The sequence below is a fragment of the Tachyglossus aculeatus genome, chromosome X1, assembly GCF_015852505.1.
Source record: "Tachyglossus aculeatus isolate mTacAcu1 chromosome X1, mTacAcu1.pri, whole genome shotgun sequence".
Lineage (NCBI taxonomy): Eukaryota > Metazoa > Chordata > Mammalia > Monotremata > Tachyglossidae > Tachyglossus > Tachyglossus aculeatus.
Window position 1 is genome coordinate 68,902,169 of NC_052101.1, and position 13,510 is coordinate 68,915,678.

At 41.3% G+C, this 13,510-nt stretch overlaps 1 protein-coding gene across 2 annotated transcripts in view; it reads right to left on the bottom strand.

Annotated features, from left to right (window-relative positions):
• SYNPR (synaptoporin) overlaps positions 1-13,510 on the bottom strand; it is a 320,964-nt gene that overhangs the window by 63,198 nt on the left and 244,256 nt on the right. For both annotated transcript variants that reach the window (XM_038772931.1, XM_038772933.1), the window contains exon 4: positions 8,361-8,559. In XM_038772931.1, the coding sequence (XP_038628859.1) occupies positions 8,361-8,559 (199 nt within the window). The remainder of the gene's footprint in view (positions 1-8,360; positions 8,560-13,510) is intronic.

Consider the following 13,510-nt stretch of genomic DNA (forward strand, 5'->3'; position numbering starts at 1 on the left):
CACCTTACGTTGTCATCTAATAAAATTATCTTTTCACTGCACCTTGTCATGTAGGAGTTTGAGCTTCCAGATCCATAAAATAAGCAGCAAGGAACTTCCTCTAATTGGACAGGTCACACATCAGAAATAGTGACAACTATGCTTAAGTCCCCTTGGTAGCAGTGTCTAAGGCAAGTTGCCTCCTATGATATTAACTTCAAAAGTTTTTCCCCCCCCCCCCATGCAGCCAAAGCTGCTAGCTACATTTATTTCAGTGCTACTACTGAGGCGATGATTGATTTGTTCCTCCTAATTAATCTTCCTGAACTAGGGGACCACTAACCAAGATGAGTGGCTGGAAAATTTTGTACAAATACAAAGGTATGAGCCTGTGTCCAACATGGGAATGCACTGACTTGAGATCAGAGCATTCAGTGGTGGACCCAGGTAATTTTCTAATCAAATCCCTGATTGTTTTTATTATGGGTGGACTCGAATCTCGTGATCTTGAGCCAAAATGGTTCTATTTAGGTGTCAGGAAGAAGCACGTTTTAAAAATTCTGTTTCATATTAAGTTCTATTAGGTCTATAGTAGGCATTCAGCAGTGTCTAAGCCTACTGTGGGAAGGAAAGGTGTCTGCCAACTCTATAATATTGTACTCTCCCAAATGCTTAGTACAGTGCTCTGCACACAATAAGTACTCAATCATCATCATCATCATCAATCGTATTTATTGAGCGCTATGTGCAGAGCACTGTACTAAGCGCTTGGGAAGTACAAATTGGCAACATATAGAGACAGTCCCTACCCAGCAGTGGGCTCACAGTCTAAAAGGGGGAGACAGAGAACAAAACCAAACATACTAACAAAATAAAATAAATAGAATAGATATGTACAAATAAAATAAATAAATAAATAAATAGAGTAAAAAATATGTACAAACATATATACATATATACAGGTGCTGTGGGGAAGGGAAGGAGGTAAGATGGGGGGATGGAGAGGGGGACGAGGGGGAGAGGAAGGAAGGGGCTCAGTCTGGGAGGACTCAATAAATCCTATTGACTGTCATCCACTGCATTTTATTGAGCAACTATTTTGTGCAGGTGTGACAGACCTGAGACCTGGACTCCATTTTGCCAAATCACCACTTGCACAAGATGAGCACACCACTTCTGTCAAGTCAACTATCTTACAACTCTCTCAGAGCCAGTAGACACCTTTGGGCAACACCAGACTGTGGCTGCTGATGAAGAGATAAGATAAGGCAGTAATAGTCACCCAACCACCGCCCCCCCCCCCCCCCCCCCCCCCCCCCCGCCAAAGGAGCAAAACAATGCATAGTAGAGCCACACCAGACCCCATAAAAATCAGCACCCAAGAACAGTCTTTCATAGCCAAGACCTCTGTCAGCTGGTCCAACTCTCTCCCTTAACCAAAGTGTGGAATACCTGATCTGCAATGGCACCTCTAGGAAGATGGGGCACCTGGTTGGCCATTGTTTGTATGTAAGTAGACCCTGCTTCGATCTAGGTGAGCCAGTAGCTTCAGGCCTGTTTGTACTGAGCACTCTATGACCTCAGTGAGCCCGAGTAACTGCGGCCTATATTCACTCCATAGTGACCTAGGTGAACCCGGTGGCTCGGGCCTGGTTAGAACAAATTTTGCTAGGATATTGGATGACCTAGGTGAGGTCAGTTTCTTGGCCCTGGCTTTATGCATACTATTTCTGCTGACCCTCCTGTTATGTGCATGTGTGCTTGAGACTCAATAAAGGAATGTCTATTTATCCTCTGAGACACACCAAGGCTTATTTTCTCTAGCCTCTGGCTCACACGGTGGGCATAAGTGGGATCTTGGAACCTAGGTCTTATTGACCGGTGACAACAGAGAATTATACTAGGCACTTAATCCATTAGTGGCAAAAAATATAATTCCTGTTCTTGAAGATCTTTCAGTCTAATGGGGAAAATACAAAGATACAAATTGCCAAATAGACAATGAGTGAGAAAATAGTTATGATTAAAGACAAGAAGGAAACAAATAAATATGCCCATAGGATAGTATGCTCCAAAATTTAGAAGATTAATGATGGAATGCCTCTTGGAGGAAGAGACGTTTTCAGGAGCCTTTGGAGTAGGGGATATGTGATTTTGCAGAGTTGACTTGCGAGGGAATTATAGATATGAAAAGGGGTAAGAAATGAATTGGAGACAGAAGAGTCATAAACAAAGTACAGTTCGGAGACTAATTTGGGAGAAGTAGAATGCAAGCAGGAAAGAGGAGAAGGAGGAGGAGAAAGAAGAGAAGAAGGAGAAGGAGGAAGGGGAGGAAGAGAAGTTGATAGGTAAGAGGAAGTCAGCTGATGAAGAATCTTGAAGCCAATGTTTAAGAGTTTTGTTTTATTTGAGAAGAAATGAGTCATTAAATTGCCCTTAAGCCCTCACCCAAAAAAGTAATTTCGTTTCCTAAAATGCTTAATGTACATTATCGAAGTTTTAGAAAAAATCTCAAACCTTATATAGTATTCAGTTTATTTGCATTGTATTTTGTTCTCTTTCTGATGTAAGAAGTGTTGGCCACTGAAAATAGCAGGAATACAGCATTAAATGAACCAACACTTTCATCTTCAAAAAATCAGGTACTATAATAAAAACACAAGGTTCAGATAGCCAAATTTGGAGGTGATTAGCTGACCTAATCTGAGATTTGCCTGTCAGTCTTTCATCTGTAATTTCAGGATACATCATATTTTCATCTTTCCCAGGATCTTTATTAGCAACTACTTAATTATGATGTAAATTAATGGTAATGAGCCAGACACTATTAATTCCCCAAGTATTGTAGTTTCCGGTTAGTCTGTTAAAGAAAAGCATCGAACTTGGGGAGTTCTGCTTTAATAAAAGCAGTAAATTGCTTCAGATATGCACAATTCTTATTATGGGTCAAAGTCAGCATTTTTGGCTGGTAAAAATATTTGTCAGTGAATCAGCCATTATGTCAGAGAGATGCTGTTTCTCAAAGTTCATAGTTCCATTATGAAACTTCTGTGGAAAACTTGGCAAAAAGCCAAATATTTTCCCCAAGCCTTTATTTTTCACTAGATATTAAACATAAAATGTGCCTATGCACTAGAGTTCAGAAGTGTTAAAGGAAACAAACAACTATTTGAAATCCAGTGACTTCAAACGTGGGTAGAAGATAGATGGGTCTAATGTTATTTACCAAGTGAGTTATTCTTGTGTGGAAGAGTGCTTCTCTGAGTATGCACATGACTGCTTTGCAGGTAAGCATTCCTGTGTAACCAGAAGGGAGTATGGATGCTACAACCACCATTACCATCATATAATCCCAACTCAAACCAAGGTCTTTTCAACCACAAAACACATTCGTGTGAATGCTTCTTTACCGTATTTTGCATTTATAGTTTTATTAGCCTTCTGTTTGCCTCTCAACAAGATATTTAGGTTCTTGCTTATCAATCTATAGCATTCATGGAGCACCTACGGTGTGGACAGCACCACAGGTGTCTGGTTTGCTGAGCTTCCACTCACCACAACAAAAGATAGGTTTCAGATGACCCTTGTTGGTTTGAGTCCACCTGTTAAGATATTGGTTGACTGACTAGCCTTTCTCCTATGATTGGATCCCCCAGACAGGATTGAATTAGTAGGAGAGTCTTCCATATGTGACACACCAAGGTGAGGGTAGGGAGCGGATGGAAATGGCAGCAGGGCTGCACAGACTTCTGAGAAGAGATGCAAAAGAAGCAGCTTGGGGAAAGTTGGTGGTGGAGCTGGGATTAAAGACCAGGTCTCCTGACTCTTAGTGCATATTTAATCCCCATTTTCCTGAACAGGGAAATGAGTTTCTAACACACACACACATGCACACACGTTGATTTCCCACTAGATATACTTGGCCAGTGACCTTACAATCTATCAGGGAAGTTATAAATCTTTCAGCAGGCAGCTGGAGAGAGCAGGATGGCATTTGTAGGGGGTTCCAGGTGGGGAAGGGGCTTCCCACTAGTATTAGAGAGAGCAGACCTTGGCTCTAAACTCCAGACTGCCTGCCCACCCACTTGCCCACCCAACTGGCTCCAGCAGAGGATTTGTTTCCCAGCGGTCTCCAGGAAGGTGGCGAGGGGGTGAGGAGCAAGGTGTACTGAGCCCCGATACCTGGCAGCTTTGCCCCCACTTCCCTTAGAATCTCTCAGTAAATGCTGGGCTGGCTGTTCCACCAAAGGTGAGTGGCAGGTCTCACCTCCTCTTCACTAGCAGTGCCAAAACCGATCTTTAATACACTTGTCAAAGGGAATAGTTGCCTAAATAAGGCAGCTCAAAGACAGCCAATTGGTGAAGGATTTGTCAAATTTGAGGATCATGTCTAAAAAGCCACATTAGCTTCAGCTCATTGGGGGCAGGGTGCACTCTCAAGCACTTAGTACAGTGCTCTGCATGCAGTAAGTGCTCAATAAATACAATTGATTGATTGATTGATGGTACCAACTTGAACCTGCCCTCAAAAAGCCTACAGTATAGCATGGGAGACAGATATTAAAATAAATTACAGATAAGAGGAAGAAAGAAAATGGGATAACCCATGAGGTTTTTTTAATGGCATTTATTAAGCGCTTACTATGTGCAGAGCACTGAGTTCGTGTTTAAATAATAGGGCAAGATATGTATAGAACTGCTACATGAAATTACGAGTACTTAAGGGTTTAGGAGTTGCAGAAGGAATTAATTGGGCAAAGCCTCCTGAAAGAGATGTGATTTCAGAAGGGCTATGAAAATGGGTGAGCTGTGGTCGGTCAAATTTTGAGGGTGAGGGAGTTCCCAGGCCAGGGGGAGACTGGGAACAAGAGGTCTACAGCAGAAGAGGCAAGAACAAGGAAGAGTGAGTAGCTTGGCTTGAAAGAGAGAAACAGTGTGAACCTCTTGTTAGTCATTGTCTTACTGTCATCAAATGGGAAGTGTTAAGTAGAAATTAGTGCTCCCCAGTAAAAAGCTGCCTCAAATTCCCTTTCACAAGCAGACAGACAGTAGGGCAACCACTTGATAGGAGAAACAAGAGATCCTAGCTTTCTCAGGTTCCTCTACACTGTTAGGGAGGGACTAGCATTTCTATAAGGTTGGAGTTCCATATTTGGGGCAAGTCAATGAATAATGTTTCCCCAGTACCATAAAGTGAAGCTTAATCCTCTCTTGAATCCTCTCAGTAATGCTACCAGTAATGCACCTTCATAGGAAGATTAAGTTTGGCTCTCCCTTCTACTTTCCCTGTTTTCTCCACTTTGGTGTCTCTGAATCTATTAGAGAAAAAGTTTTGTGATGCTCATTAAGATGACCATAATATAAACTCCATAAGGAGAATGAGCCAGCAGTCCCCATATGGATGAAGAAATTTGCATCAGCATGAGGCAGCCAGTTCCACTTCCAACATTCCCTAGGACCAAATCCCCATTGTCTCATTGTCCTGATGGAGTGATATTATGTTCATCTTAGTGAGCATAACAAAATCCACGGGCCAGCACCTCAATGTAGCCTGCACCCATGGGAGGGAGACTGCCTCCTTCATGACCCTGGTTTCATTAAGTTGTTTTAATAACAATCCATTGCCCACTGCATGGGGAAAATGTGAACTGAATGTATTACTTCAGCCACAGAACCTTACATTTGGTGTTAAGAACCTCTTTAGGAAATCAACTTAAAATGTACACATTTGGCTATGAATGACTATTCACTGAAAAATTGGAATGGAATTTGTTAAATACTAATATTTCTCTTAGTTCACAGTTGCAGCCCTAATTTACACTGTACAGTGAGTTGAACAGAGCTTTATCCTCACATTACAGCTATTAACCACATCATCTGAAAACCACTCAAAATGGCCAGTACTGGATATACAGAATGGAGATTGGTTTCAAAACTTGAGGCTGAAGTGCGTGACGAAGTTATATAATCAAGCATGACATTTCAATTACAAAATCATGCACCATAGGGTCTGCCAGCCCTGCTTGCCTTAGCTCGGTTATTTTATTCATTTGATAAAGGATGTCACTTAATGCATTTCTATTTGGTAACTGGCTCTATTCTTGCCCATAACCTTTTCTCAGCTATGTCATTCAGTGAGATAGTGAATGCATCATTAACAATCAAGTTGTTTCTAACCAACAGATGTGGAGGATCATTGCACCTTAAAAGTGGGTAAATCTTTCCAAGTTTATTCATTAGGAAAAAAAACATTCCAAAAGCAAATGAAAATCACAAGTTCCAAATCCACCTGTTTGAAATATTCTGGAACTTTTGAAAACTGTGTTTGCTAATTTCTTATTTCATTTCTGAATCATTCTGCCCCTACATTGCTTTATTTCCATCAAGAATATCCTATACAAGCAGAAATGGTGGACTCAAAATACAACTTCTGTCACGCTATATATTCTTATCAGATTCCCAGTACCTCCAAATGATCACATTGTCCAAAATTCAGAATTTGTATCAACAGACTGACACTCACTCCAAAGATAACATTCAGTGTATAAAGTGAGCTCATCAATATTTTAGGGCCTACTGTGGAAAGAGAATGGACTGAGAGGTCAGGAGACCAGGAGACCCAGGCTCCAATCCCAGCTCTGCCACTGTCACTCGGTGTGACCTTGACACCATGTCACAACCTCTCCATGCCTCAGTTTCCTCACTGTGAATTCAGGATAAAGTACCCACTCTCTCTCCCTCTTAGATTGTGAGCCCCATGTAGAACAGGGCCTTTGTCTGTTCTGATAACCAGATTTTCTCTCCTGGTGCTAACCTTCTCACTGTGCCTCGATCTCACCTGGTTCGCCACTGACCCTTAACCTACGCCCTACCTCTGGCCAGGAATGCCCTCCCTCCTCAAATCCATCAGATAGTTACTCTCCCCAGCTTCAAGGCCTTACAGAAGGCACAAGCTCCTCCAAGAGGCCTTCCCAGACAAAGCCCCACTTTTCCTTATCTCCCACCGGCTTCTGAATTGCCCTGACTTGCCTCCTTTGCTCTTCCCTCCCTCCCCACCCACAGCACTTATGTATATATCTGTAATTTTATTTATATAAATGTCTGTTTATTTGTATTGATATCTGTCTCTTCCCCCTGCCCCCCCCAGACTGTAAGCTTGTTGTGGGCAGGGATTGTCACTTTTTATTGCTGTATTGTACTTTCCCAAGCACTTAATACAGTGCTCTGCACACAGTAAGCTCTTAATAAATACGATTGAATACATGTATGGATTCCAGCATTTAGTATAGTGCATCCAGAATGTGCTCAATTCCCTAATTAATTAATGATCTGGTAGTTTTTATTTGTTGTCATTTGTAAAATATTGTTTACGATCTACCTCAGTGAACACTGTACACATTTTTGCTGGTAGTCTTTCTGGTTTTACTACTGAAATAATTTGCTGTCTTCCTCAGTGGAATTCATTCAATCACATTTATTGAGCACTTAATGTGTGCTTACAGTGGAATCAAATGTCTATTAACTGCATTTCATAATTCACATGTTAATGATCTCGAAGAGATACAGATGTGAAGATGAAATTCCATAAAGTCACGGACACCCAACTCTCAAGGGTCCATAGTCTTTTTAGCTATGTGAGGGTCTACTGAACCACTCTCCCTCTCCTACTTGTTCTGTAGCCTTGGTCTCTGAGATGCAGAGGGCTTAGAAAAAAAAAACCCAAACCCAAAAAACTCACTAGTAGCCAGAGCTTGGGGCTGCAGAGGAATGAAGGACTGTCTATATCCCATTTCCGACCCAGAGTTTGAAGCTTTCTTTAGGTAGGGATATTATTATAGCATACTGAGTTAGGAGTTTCATGATAAGGTAGCCAACTTTTATTTCACCAGAAGTAAAATGTTTAGAACTACCCTGGTATTCAGGAAACACCTCTCCCTCCCCCAGCTTCACCCACACTGTCTCCCTGCTTCCCATAATGTGACTTTTAAAATTTTCTCTGCCTTTTCCACTGATCTTATGAGGTTTCCAATGGATCCTTTCAAGGAGTACAGGGGCTCCTGGGAAGTCTCATTATTCATGCGCTTAGAACAGTGCTTAGAACAGTCCAGTGCTTAGAAGAGTGCTTGGCACATAGTAAGTGCTTAACAAATACCATCATTATTATTATTATTCATCCTAGACTGGAAAACATGAGGTTTTGCAGTCTGAATGATGCAATGTAGACAACACCACCAATTGATAGCCACTGCACTTAACTATAATCCAAGAGATTTAAAATGATGCTTGTATTATTTCCCCTTAAAAATACTTGTCCCAAGTTCTTATTTGTTTTAAATTCAATCAAAAAAGCCAAGAGAAATAATTGATGTAGAAACACTTACAATGAGAGGACCTCTGTTGTTTTCTCGGTACTTGTTCTGGAAGAAAATGTAAACGACAGTGGCGGCCAGTGAATAGAGGAAGGCAAAGACTGCAACGGTGACAAAAAATTCAGCAGGAGACGAGAAGTCACCTATCAAGGCAAGCTTTTCTCGATGTTTTCCTTCACAGGTTGGCACTTCAAAATTCACTTGGTGCAACCTAAAAATCCAGATTTAAGAAGACAGTTTTAAAACACTGCCGGTGAATAAATGAAATTTGTGTGTACTCTCATTATCAGGGCCAGCCAAGACATAATTCACAGATACTTGTTACAGAAATAAAATTTAGAGTATGTTTTTAAGGCACTTTCATTAAAGAAACTATAAAAATATTAATAGGATACTAAATACTGGAGTCAAATATTCTCAGACCAGACAAAACAATAACCTGTTACCAGATTATTAGAAAAGAGAAAATGTTAAAAGCTACAGTGGTAAATTATTTCTCAGAAATGCATTTAGATTATGAATGATTTTTTCACTGTAAACTATTCAGATCAGGCTTCTAAAAGGAAGAGTACATTTTCCTTGGTACAGTGCTTGGTACGCATGGACACATAATAATGGTTGTTTATGATGAGGATGATGAAGAAAAACAAAGAGACCTGATAAAAAGGGAAATATGAACGATATGTTCCTTAATGTGATGTGCAACCAAGTAATGTGGTGCAATAGAAGATATCAGGCAGATTTTCCTAGGGCATAAATTACTCGCTGGAATAGTGGATTAACCCTTTAATACCCAGACCATATCATCAAATGTGTGTGCATTTCTGAAAAAGGAGGATGGCTGGAATATGATGGTACTGATGGTGAGATGATGAGGTGCGGCTGTAAAGGCTTAGGCAAGAATGACTATCACTTCCCTACTGTTGTATCCTAAAGGATGTCCTTTGCTTGGTGGAGTAATTTGCCACTTAAGCAGCTGTCACTGTATTCAAATCTATGGGACTCTTGACCATCCCCAAAGCTATTACTAATAGAAGCACAACTACCATCTTTGATGACTGCTAGGGTGTTCTATTATAACAGTCTACAGCTATACAACATTGTTGGAAACTTTGCTTTACTATGCCTTAAAAATGATTACTCTGCTCTCTCATTGCGTGTGTCTTCTAGACTGTGAGTCTGTTGTTGGGTAGGGACCGTCTCTATATGTTGCCGACTTGTATTTTCCAAGTGCTTAGTACAGTGCTCTGCACACAGTAAATGCTCAATAAATACAATTGAATGAATGAATGTGTCTCATTTCAGTTCATCACTCAGCAGTTGCTTGGGGATCCTACTATCTCCCATTCTCCTCAGTTAATCGGTTGAACACCTGCACTGTACAGGGCATGGTACCTGGCACTTGGGTGATACATGCACAATATAAGCACAATAGAATTAGTGAACATGACCTCTGCTCTCAAGGAGCTTACAACCTAGAGGGCGAGAGAGGCACTAAAATTACAGATACAAGGGAAACTGAAAAAAGGAGATGTACTTTCTCCTCATGTGTTCTTCTCAGGGAAGGAATGTTAAGCATTGGCTCAGTGCTGGAAAATTGACTTTGATGTTGAGTTGATGCACTAGTGCCCCATATGGGAAGCAGCTTGGCCTAGTGGAAAGAGCACGGGTCTGGGGGTCACAGGACCTGGGTTCCAATCCCACTCCAACACTTGTCTGCTGTGTGACCTTGGGCAACTCACCTTCTCTCTGCCTCAGTTCCCTCTTTTTTATGGCATTTGTTAAGCACATACTATGTGCCTGGCACTGTACTAAGTGCAGGGGTAGATACAAGCTAATCAGGTTGTACTCAGTCCCTGCCCCACATAGAGCTCACAATCTTACAGATGAGGTAACAGAGGCACAGAGAAGTCAAGTGTTTTGCCCAAGGTCACCCAGCAGACAAGTGGAAGAGCTGGGATTAGAACCCTCTTATGCAAAATGGGGATTCAATGCATTTTTCTCTCTCCTACTTAGCGAGCCCCACGTGGGACAGGACCATCCTGATCGGACTAAGTGTATCCGTCCCAGGGCTTGGTACAGTTCCTGTCGCATAATAAGCACTTAACTAGTACCATTAAAAAAATACAGATTCAGAGATAAGTTCAGGTTTCCCAACAACAGAAAAGACACCACAACAGTATGCAACGTGAGTTATCTGAAGTCATGTGATGAAGGAGGTGCCTGTGAGGACTGAAACTTGTGACAAGATCTACACAGCCTCCTCTCTGATCACCCATCCTCCTGTCTCTCCCCGCTTCAGTCTATACTTCACTCTGATGCCTGGATTATCTTTGTACAGAAACGCTCTGGACATGTCACTGCCCTCCTCAAAAATCTCCAGTGGTTACCTGTCAACCTATGAATCAAGCAAAAATTCCTCAATCTCAGCTTCAAGACTCTCCATCCCCTCGCCCCCTCCCACCTCACCTCCCTTCTCTCCTTCTACAGCCTAACCTGCACCCTCCACTCCTCTGCCACTAACCTCCTCACTGTGCCTCGTTCTCGCCTGTCCCGCCGTCAACCTCTGGCCCACGTCCTTCCCCTAGCCTGGAATGCCCTCCCTCTACACATCTGCCAAACTAGCTCTCTTCCTCTCTTCAAAGCTCTACTGAGAGCTGACCTCGTCCAGGAGGCCTTCCCAGACTGAGCCCCCTTTTTCCTCTCCTCCTCCCCATTCCCCCGCCCTACTTCCTTCCCCTCCCCACAGCACTTCTATATATTTGTACAGATTTATTACTCTATTTATTTTACTTTACTTGTACATATTTACTATTCTATTTATTTTGTTAATGATGTGCATATAGCTATAATTCGATTTATTCTGACGATTTTGACACCTGTCTACATGTTTTGTTTTGTTGTCTGTCTCCCCCTTGTGAGCCCGTTGTTGGGTAGGGACCGTCTCTATATGTTGCCAACTTGCACTTCCCAAGCGCTTAGTACAGTGCTCTGCACACAGTAAGCACTCAATAAATACAATTGAATGAATGAATGAAAGGGAAGTGTAGAGTTGAGTGATTCCAATAATTAAATCTAGATAGCTGGTCTCATTAAATTTAGTTCCTTTTAAAAACTAGTTTCTCCTCAATTGATGGAATTTGGGAAATGACCTGTATATACATATAGCTGAACTATCCCTGCTGTTGCGTAGGGACCCGTCTCTATATTGCCAACTTATACTTCCCAAGCAAATAATAAGAAAGGTAGGAGTCTCTCATCCCAAAAGACATTTAAAACCCAACTAGTATCCATTCACCAGAGGAGGAAGAATTTGCCTTTTAATGGGAGATTAAGTGGATACATAAAAAACACAAAAAGAATATAAACATAATAATGAATTGAACTCATATTTTGAAGACAGCATTGATGTATGCATTAAACACAATGCAAAACAATCATTCTAAAAAGAAACAGCACTTTTCAATAAAATTAGTTCATTTGCCAATTTTATAGTCAGCAAGTGTTTGGCATTTCTTACCATCTAGGAGGAAAAGGCTACTCAAATAGAATATAAACAAGAAAACATTGCATTCTATAAATGAGATCTGCCATCCAATATGTAAGAGGAAATTTTGAAACAAATCAGGCAAGCTTCTAATCTTATTTAAGAAACAGACAAGAAACTGTTGCTGATTCTGCAAAGTGACAATCAAATTTGATGATTTGGAAGCTATAATTCTATTTGCAAGAGGGATACAATAAATGTGTAATTGAACTAATATTGGGCTGACTGTTGGTTCAATTATACATTTATTGTAGCATTCTGCAAATCAAATTATTCTTTCCAAATCACCAAATTTGATTTAGTCACAATTCAACATAGTTATGACTTTAGTAGTCCATCAAACCAAGTTCTCACCCACACTGCAATATTTGTTTCAGCTAAAGTTTAAACTACATCTGACAGCATTTACACTTTAGACTATGTTTTGTAGAGTGCTAACTCAAGCTAAAGCAATGAGCTCGTTGTTGGGTAGGGCCCATCTCTATATGTTGCAGATTTGTACTTCCCAAGCACTTAGTACAGTGCTCTGCACACAGTAAGCGCTCAATAAATATGACTGACTGAATGAATGAATAATCACCTCTTGAGACATACTCAAAGGAGCACATTTGCACATTCCTTAAAACAAACAAAGCACACAACTCACAACACACCTGAGAAGCAGCATGACCTAGTGGAAAGAGCACGGGCCTGGAACTCAGGGGACCAGGGTTCTAATCCTGACTCTGCCACTTTTCTGTTGAATGACCTTAGGCAAGTCATTTTACTGCTCTATGCCTAGTTTCTGCATCTTTAAAATGAGAAATCAATCAATCAATGGTAAATGAGTCCTTACTGGGTACAGAACAATACCTACCCTCCCTCCTGCCTAGGGATGGTGTCTGACTCATTATCTTTTATCTACCTCAGTGCTTATTACAATGCTTGGCACATCATAAGCACTTAACACATACCACAATTATTACTACCTCAAAGACCATGGAAAACAGTTTATTGAAAACTCAGAAAGATTTAAAATCAGCACATTTTTAGCACATCAGCTCCCCATCTAATCTCCAATGCCTTGTACAACAGATGAGTGTCTCCTTCCAAAAAAGTTTCTGAACTAGAGGAGGGCAACAGAATCAGCATATGAGAAGGATACAAAGATACTATATTCTATGGTCACAGACCTCACCTGGCTTTCCAGTGGCAACCCCATTCATTCACATAATGTTTGCCTCAGCAATAGTGTTTAAGCTGGACAAAGGCACAGCAGTGTCTGCTGCTGATGGGGGCATACAAAGATATTCGGTCCCATAACCACAGACTGCAATCAATCAATCGTATTTATTGAGCGCTTACTGTGTGCAGAGCACTGTACTAAGCGCTTGGGAAGTACAAGTTGGCAACATATAGAGACTGTCCCTACCCAACAGTGGGCTCAAAGTCTAGAAGGTCTACCCTAGCCACTTGCCTCATAATACAGGTCACTGGTTATAGGGAAAATGGGCCAGTGAGTATGAATGACACTAAAATCTTGAGATTGCATCCCTGTGGCATGGCTGGTCATGCCAGACCTAGGAGCACTCTGTCTTATCCACTCCCTATCACCAGCAGGATATGGTAGGGATGC